Below are 9,254 nucleotides of genomic sequence, written 5' to 3' on the forward strand. Positions count from 1 at the left end.
CCTACGAAATACTTTGAAAACCTTCAAAAATTCGAAATTACGTACAATTCATTTTAATTTTTAAAAAATCGCTAAACTCTTTAAAATCTTTTGCAATAACTCAAAATTGATAAAACCCCTTTAATCTTGTCTAATCCTGAGAAATCCGAAATTTAATTTGATTTAATTTATTCTCTAAAGTTTTCTAAACTCTGCTAGAGTTTTTCGAAATTTTGTTAATATTATTTATATCCTAAATGCCTTTTTAAAATTCTTTACAATTTTATGAAATTCTACGAAATTCTCAGAAATCCCTTAAAATCTTTTGGAATCACTTGAAATGGATTAAATACCTTAAATTTGGTGAAATCCATAGAAATTTCCCAAATTTTTATTATATTTATTCTCTAAAGTTCTAAAAATCATTTGAAATTTTCTGAAATTTTTTTAAATAACAAAAAAAATTTTAATTTCGTACAATTCTTTGCCATAAAGAAAAACCTATAATCTCTTTCAAATCTTTTGAAATCACTTAAAATTGATCAAATCCCTTGAATTTAGTGAAATCCATAGAAATTTTTAAATTTTTCATTTATTTTATTTTTTTAAGTTTAAAAAACTCTTTAAAACTTTCTGAAATTCTTTGAAAAACATTCAAAATTTTCTAAAATTTCTTCCAATAAAAAGAAAGAAACAAAAATTCTCTAAAATATTTTGAAATCACTTAAGTTTGGTGAAATCCACATAAATTTTCATTTAATTTATTCTCTAAAGTTCAAAAAAACTTCTGAAATTCCTTGAAAAACCTTCAAAACTTCGAAATTTTGTCAAATTTTTTCCAATGAAAAAAAAAGACTCTAAAATATTTTGAAATCACTTGCATTTGGTGAAATCCACAGAAATTTGCATTTAATTTCTTCTCTAAAATTCTAAAAAAAACTTCTGAATTTTCTGAAATTCTTTAAAAAACCTTCAAAATTTGGAAATCTGTTAAAATTCCTTGCCATTAAAAAAAAAAATCTATAAACTCTTTAAAATGGTTTGAAATCTCTTAAATTTGGTAAAACTCACATAAATTTTCATTCAATTTCTTCGCTAAAATTCTAAAAAAAAACTTCTGAATTTTCTGAAATTCTTTGAAAAACCTTCAAAATTTGGAAATCTGTTAAAATTCCTTGCCATTAAAAAAATCTAGAACCTCTTTAAGTTCGTTTGAAATCACCTGAAATTGATAAAATCCCTTAAATTTGGTGAAATCCATAGATTTTTCCCAAATTTTCATTTTATTTATTATCTATAGTTCTAAAAACTTTTGGAGTTTTCTGAAGTTCTTTGAAAACCCTTCAAAATTCTGAAATCTCGAAAAATTCCGAGCATATTAAGAAAAATATATAAACTCTTCAAAATCTTTTGAAATCACTTGAAATTGATCAAATCCCTTAAATTTGGTCAAATCTATGGACATTTTCCCAATTTTAATTTCATTTAATCCCTGAAGTTCTAAAAAAAAAACCTTTGGAATTTTCTTAAATTCCTTGATAAACCTTCAAAATTTTAAAATTTTGTAAAATTTCTTTCAATTAAAAAACTTTAAAATCTTTTGAAATTACCTAAATTTGGTGAAATCCACATAAATTTTCATGTAATTTATTCTCTAAAGTTCTAAAACTTCTGGATTTTCGGAAAATCTTGAAAAAACCTTCAAAATTTTGAAATCTCGTAGAATTCCTTGAGATAAAAAAAATCTATAAACTCTTTAGAATCCTTTGAAATAACTTGGATATTATAAAATCTCTTAAATCTTATAAAATCCTTAGAAATCCATGGAAATTTCATTTATTATCTAAGGTTCTCTAAAAAAAACCTTTGGAATCCCTTAAAATCTTTAATTTTTATTGACATCGTTGTTTACCTTTTTAAAATTGTTTGAAATTTTCTAAAATCATACGCAATTCTTAAAATACCCTGAAGAATTTTGAAATCTCGTAATAGTTCTTAGAGTTAAAAAAATTCAGACTCATTAAATTCCTTTGCAATCCCCCGAAATTGATAAAATCCATAACAATTTGTGAAATCTCTAGTGATCTAAAAAAATCGCGAGAAATTCGTTAAAAAAAATTTTGAAATCTGTATTATCTTTTAAAATTTTCTAAAATTCTTTCAAGTTCTTTGAAAATCTTTTAAAAAATTTAATCTCATTGAACCAGAGATCTTTTAAAATCCCCTAAGCTCTTTAAAATCATTTGAAATTCCGTAAAATTTATCAAATTCCTTCAAATGTTTAAATCTCGCAAAATGCTTTCCATGAAAAAACATGAACTTTGAAATTTATTAAATAAATTATTAAAAAATTTTAAATCTCGTAAAATTCCTTGGAAGTACAAAAAAATGAAAATTAGAAATTCCTTAAATTTTAATTTCATTTATTTTCTAAAGATCTCTAGAAAACTGTTGGAATTCCCCGAAATATTTTTTATATTATTGGCATAATAAAAAATCCCTGGATTCCGCTGAGAACTATTAAAAAATATATTGAAATCGCCTGAAATCTCAGGAAAACTTCCGAGAAATTCCTAAATCCTTTAAGGATTGATAACATCTTTGAAATCCTTTTTCCGTAAAATCCCATAAAATTTGATAGAAACCTCTTTAAATCCGTTGAAATCTTTAAAAATACCTTAAAACTTTGAAATCCCTTGAAATATCATAAAATTTTAAGAAATCCCTTAAAATTTTTTGAAATTTTAAAAAATCCCTGAATATTTTTTGAAAATTGTTTTAATTCTCTGAAATCTTTCTAAATACTTGAAAACATTTTTAAATCTATAAAATTCTTTCAAATCTGAAACCTCGTGAAATTTTCAGAAATCCCTTGACATTTTCCATAAATTTTCTGGAATTTCACGGAAACTTTTTAAATATCTTAAAAGATTTGTAAATATGTAAAATTCTTTCAAAACCCTAAAATAAATTAAAGACTTCTAAACCACCTTGAAATCTCGCGAAATTTTTAGAAATCACTTGAAATATATTTTTTTAATTTTGTCCGAGACCTGTATTTATACTTTTTCAACTTCCACAATTTTTATGTTTTTGTAATCAAACTTTTTTGAAAGTCAGAGAGCAATTTCAATTTTTTTGTATTTACTTCCATTAGTTCAAAATATTCCTTTAATTAAATAATTTATTTACTTTTTTGTGTTCCACCAAGTTTTTATATTATTAAAAATAATATCAATTTATGCAAACCTAAATTAAGTAAACCCATGACTAATTCGACACATCCTGCTAAAAATCCAAGAAGTATCATGAAATCGCGAGGCATCTTTTGTACGAACTCCAGGGTTAGAAGTGCCATAAGGGAAGTTGGTCCAATTGATACTTCCTTAATACTTCCAAAAAGGATGTAAATGAAGCCTCCGAAAAATGACGAGTAAAGCCCATACTGCAAATAATTTCTATCGTCATTTTTTTCATTTTATTTTCTATTTCATTTACAATTATTTTTCTTTTTTGTGAATTCATCAATTTTTTATCAAATTCAGGCTCCATGATTTATATTTGAAATGTGATTAACATTTAATAAGCTTTAACTTTGGAGAAATCATGCGGAAAATTGAGGTCATAGCAATATTCGCTAATTTTGCAATGTTAGCGAAGAATATATAATATATTACTAAAATATACGATTAACATTAATGATTTAAAGTCGATCCATGTAATTTCTTAAACTAATTATCTTGAATTTATTGATTTATCTACACATGTTAAAGGTATCAATAATTTATTTTATTTAGTACTATGCGCTTGATCGGTAATAATTTAAAACAAGTCAAATAATTTCTATGCTTTAATAAGAAAATTGATTTTCTATGAAAAAAGACAGTTTTTCCGAAAATTCACGAATTTTAAACCGAATTTTATGATTTTCATCTAAAAAAATACTGTTTTTTAACCAAAAATAAAAAAGGTTAATTTGATGTTAAAAAAATTAATTTTCAACCAAAAAAAAAAATTTTCAACAAAATAGTAAAATTCTCAACCAAAATTGATTGATTTGAATCAAACAGCTGCATTAAAAAAAAAATTCATTTCGACCAAAAGACTAATGAATTACAAAACAAAAAAGAACGAATTTTCAACTGAAAAAAAAGAGATAAATTTTTTACCAAAACTGTTCAATTCAACGAAAAAAAGAATTAATTCTAAATAAAAATGTTAAATCTGTAAAAAAAAAATTTCAAAATAGTTACTTGGAAATCAAAAACATTAATTAAAAAAAAGAAATTTATAAATAATAGTTAAATTTTCAACAAAAAAGATTAATTTTCATCTAAACTGATAAATCTTGAATACAATTTTTTTTTACAAAGTGTTTCCACTGTCAACTATGCAGTTGAATTTAGAACTAAAAAGGGTAACTTTTTGAACAAAAAATGGAATAGTTACAGTTTTAACTAAAAATATTCATTTTTAATGAAAAAGATTCATTTATAATAAAAAACAAAATAATAAGAAAGAATTTACAACACAATAATTAAATTTTCTACAAAATAGATGACTTTTCAACTAAAATGATCAACCTTGACCAAAAAAAATTAATTTTTAACAAATTATTTGAAATTTCAACTAAAAAAGATAACTTCTGAAAAAAATAGTTACATTAACACAAAAAAGAAGGAAGTTTTTGCGATTAATTTAACGTGGATTTTCTTTTATTATAGTAGATAATTTAAATTTAACTAAAATTCGTCTTTTTATGTGTAAAGTAAAACTTTTTTGGTACAAAACTCAACTATTTTGTAAAAATTCAACAATGAAATAGAAGTTTTGTTTTCTTTGTTGACTGAAAAATCCTTCTTTGTGGAAAATTCTGCGTTTTTGTTAAATTTAACTGTTTCTTATTTTCTAGTTTACCTAGTTCAAATAAATGTTTGAGTTTTTAACTACTTTTAACAAAATAAATTTTTTGGTTAATATTAATAATTTTAGTTGAAAATTGCTTTTTTTTGCGGTTCAAAATAAGTTTTTTTTTAACTGGAAATTTAACTATTTCATTTTTGGTTGAAAAGTTTTTTTTTAATTAAAAATTCAAAGATTTGGTTAAAAATGTATGTATTATGTGGGGAATTTGACTGTTTTTGTAGAAAACTAATCTTCTTGGTTAAAAATTCATCTTTTTTAGTTTCGAACTAAACAACTTTGTCAAAAATGCTTTTATTTTTTTTAAATGTGCAATATTTTTCCTGGAAAAGTTATACATTTAAACGATTTAAATTAAATTTCTAATAGTGCCCGCATATTTTCTTTTAAGAATTTATTTCCCTATTTTAAACACAAAAATTGGGACTACTGAAAAATCTCGAAAAATAAAATTCCCGAATTGTAAGATTCCCGCATTATAAAATTACCGAAAAATAAAAATATCGAATAAGAATATTCCCGAATAATAACATTCTCTAATAATAAAATTCCCTAATTAGAAACTTCCCGAATAATAAAATTCCCTGCAGTTAATAATATTACCGAATTGGAAAATTCCCGAATAATAAAATTCCCGATAGAAAATTGCAGAATTATAAAATATCCAAATTAAAAAATTCCCGAAATTACACAATTACAATTTTTTATAAATATATTTGATTGATTACAAATACAATAATGAAATATTATTTTTACACAATTATTTTTAATGTTTAATTACGGGAATTTTCCAATTCGGAAATTTTCTGTCGGGAATTTTCAAATTCAGTAATTTTATTAACTGCCGTAAATTGTATAATTCGGGGATTTTTTAATTCGATAATATTATAAACGGTCGTGAATTTTATTATTCAGGAATTTTCCAGTTCGGAAATTTAATAATTCGGAAATTTTATAATCGGGGGATTTTATTATTCGAGAATTTTATTATTCGCGAATTTTAATATTCGGTAATTTTCTAATTCGGGAATTTTACAGTGACGGGAATTTTATTTTTCGGGATTTTTCAGTCGTCTCAAAAAATTATTCAAATTGTTTAAACGTTTAACCGGTCAAACGCGAAACACTAATATTATGGAAAAATTATATACGGACAATGAAAAAACCTAATCATTATTTAGAAAATAATTAAAAATTAAGAAAATTATTCTTTTATCAAAATATTTTATTATTATATTTTTCATAAACAAATAATATTGATTAAAGCACAATTTTTCTTAACTATTTAAATTTGGGAATTTTCTAGTTTCTGGAATTTTTTTAACATTACAGTAACGGGAATTTTATTTTTCTAATTTTTTCAATTGTCCCAGTGATATTGATGAGACTACAGAAAAGTCCCAAAAAATAAAATTCTCGACATTGGGTAATTCATGAAATTATAAAATTGCCATCGATTTCATATTCCTGAATTGAAAAATTGCCAAAAAATAAAATTTTCGAATCTAAAAAATAAAAAAGGATTTTAAAAAATAAAATACTTTTATTTATTCAATATATTTTTTTAGTTTTATTTGTTTTTAAAACAATATTCAATTTTCCATGTTCAGGAATTTGCCCTAATCGAATATTTTAATTTATAATGCTGGGAACTTATTTCCGGGAATATTTTGTGATCGATCATTTGCAATTTCGGTAATATTACGAAATTTTGGGAATTTTATTATTCTGGAATTTTTTTATGATTGTGAAATTCTTTAAATTATGCTGGAATTTTAAAACTAAATTATTAGTTTTTGACTGAAAATTGATTAAATTTGCGTTAAATTGAAAAAAGTTCCAAAAAAATACAAATAAAACGCATATGTTTGGTTTGATGACAATAATTAAGAAATTTTTATTATATTTTTATTTAAAATATTTGATTCATTAATGTTTAAAATTGGAATTTTTAAATTCTTCTAGCTTCTAATCAAATACTTTATAATATAGTCATTACTTTTTTAACAAATTTTTAATATCAAACGATTTCTAATTTATTTTGTTTAAATTATCTCATTTTCAGTGGTTTTTCAATTTAAAAAATATTGAATGCTTTGATTAACGACCTCCAGAAATTTTAGTACCTGGATAAATATTTCACTTGATAAGGATTCAAAACAGTATTTTTATTTATGTTCTCAAAATATTTTCTTCTAAAAGTGTATAAATCTATTAAAATTTTCAAAATTGTTTAATTTCACATGCTTGTTCCAATCAAAAATATATGATTGATTTATGTTTTAAATTTAAATTTGTTTAATTTTCTAAGCTTTTGATTACTTCATAATATTATAAATATTTTTTAAACACAGTTTCAAAATCGAATGCTGTCACATTTAGAAAAAATATTTTTCAGTGTTTTTCATTTTAAATAATATTCATGATTTAAATAATTTTTTTGCGTGTTTTAGAAGCCTGAATTAATTATTTAATTTATAAGGCTTCAATTTCTTTTCATCAGCCATCGCAAATACAAATATATTTTTTCAAAAATTATGAATAAGATGCACTTAAAGAAAATGTTATAAATCCTAAAGCAATAAAAGTCACTAATGCCTAGAAAATATAGTGCCTTTTTCAATATTGCGTATAAGAAAACTTTTACTTATTTACATTAATGAGAAGTAAAAATTCATTTAACGGCAAAAAGAGGAATGTTTAATCTTAATTATTTTTAATGTTTTAATTACTTGTCAATTGTTCCAATCTTATTTTGTCTTCATAAGATAGTCTTTCATGAAAGAAATTTCGCTAAAACTCAACAGAAAAAAAAACTAAATAAAAAAAAAACAAGAAAAAATTAATATTATAAAAAAATTCGAAAAAAGAATAAAACTTCCGGTACCTGAGGAGTGAGTCCAGCAATTGCAGCATACGCAATACTTTGTGGAATCATCGTGAGGCCAAGAGTGATTCCAGCCACAAGGTCCGAAAGGGCTTGAAATTTCGTATATTTCGGTAACCATTTCGTAGCCGGCACATATTTAACAGCAAAATTTTGACAGTATTTCGAGGAATCTTTCCGCACGTCACTTGCTGACGACTTTATATTCACTTTCGGCATTGTTATCGTCGTTTATCCACTTTTTGATAAATGTTGTGATAAAATAAAAAAAGTAAATAAAAAAATCGCAAAATACTCGTTGAAATTTTGGAAGCACTAAACCAATTATACACCACAGCCAACCATTTGAGACTGATAAACGTGCTCGCAGACAAGAGTGTCTGACGTTATCACAGCACATCCGCTATCTTGAGAGCGCATTATAAAGTCGAAAAATTGAGGGATCAGAGCTGGGAGGCTTCTTCTGGCTACCTTCGCTTTCTCACAATGAGAATTTCTGTTGACACATTGATAATAACGATTGTGCGGTCGTAAACCCGAAATATAACCTTGGTATTATGAGTTACGATTCAGTGATGAAATTACTGTTCTGAAAATTACGCTAAGGGCATGTAGTAGATTAACTGTCACCAATTACCGACCGTTTCAATTATTTCCTATTCAATCATTTAAGGTCATGTTCTAAAAGTTCCAGAGACAATGATAAATCGCTCTCAAAGTTTGGAATATAGGAAATCAGACAATAATTTGCATTTGTATATTTAGATTAAGTAATAATTAAAAAAAAATTATCCGAGTAAAAAATAAATGTGTAAAAAAACTTTAATTTTTTTTTGATACTCACTATGTCCACACGGATTAAGATATCGTGTCATAAGGTCATGTCCTAAAAGTTCCAGAGGCAATGATACGGGTGGACACGCAGGGGCTTACATACATGGCGAGTTGAATGCTACCCGAATTGCACAACAGCAGGGGAGAAGCCATTATACAGGGGTATTTTCATATTTCGCGCCTTTAAAGTTGCATTCGGATCGGCCATTCGGCCAAGTTCGTGCATCTTCGGATCAAATTTATGATAGTTTCCATGGTTGCGTTCGAAACTTCAAACGATTATGTTCAGATTCACCTGTTTTCCCTAATCGCTGTCAGTAAATTTAGGCAATGTTAATTTAAAGTTTACGCATGTAATATTTCATTCACTTTATTTGAAACAGATCCTGTCTATTCATAACATACCTTTTTTATGCAGTAAAAATAAGCGTTAAACACCATTCACTCTTCGCCCACTGGAAGCACAGAATATTATTACTATTTTATAGTATTTGTCACCTAGCAGACATTCTATAATGTTATTGGCACAGAAAAAAAAATGACGTTTACTTCTCAGTTCACATGTCTCACTTCATTATTAATTAAACACTTTTATTATTTTTAATTACTATATAACATAACTTATATTGTT

General features: G+C 24.8%; 1 protein-coding gene across 1 annotated transcript in view; it reads right to left on the reverse strand.

The window, feature by feature from the left end:
* The window catches only part of LOC117177799 (sodium-independent sulfate anion transporter-like), a 56,860-nt gene extending 48,128 nt beyond the window's left edge, over window positions 1–8,732 (reverse strand). The window contains exons 1-3 of the mRNA XM_033368732.1: window positions 8,634–8,732; window positions 7,790–8,285; window positions 3,229–3,424 (exon numbers count right to left, since the gene is read on the reverse strand). Of these exons, the coding sequence (XP_033224623.1) occupies window positions 3,229–3,424; window positions 7,790–8,008 (415 nt within the window). The 5' untranslated portion in view covers window positions 8,009–8,285; window positions 8,634–8,732. The remainder of the gene's footprint in view (window positions 1–3,228; window positions 3,425–7,789; window positions 8,286–8,633) is intronic.
* Window positions 8,733–9,254: the final 522 nt, after the last annotated feature.

The sequence above is a fragment of the Belonocnema kinseyi genome, chromosome 8 (assembly GCF_010883055.1).
Source record: "Belonocnema kinseyi isolate 2016_QV_RU_SX_M_011 chromosome 8, B_treatae_v1, whole genome shotgun sequence".
Lineage (NCBI taxonomy): Eukaryota > Metazoa > Arthropoda > Insecta > Hymenoptera > Cynipidae > Belonocnema > Belonocnema kinseyi.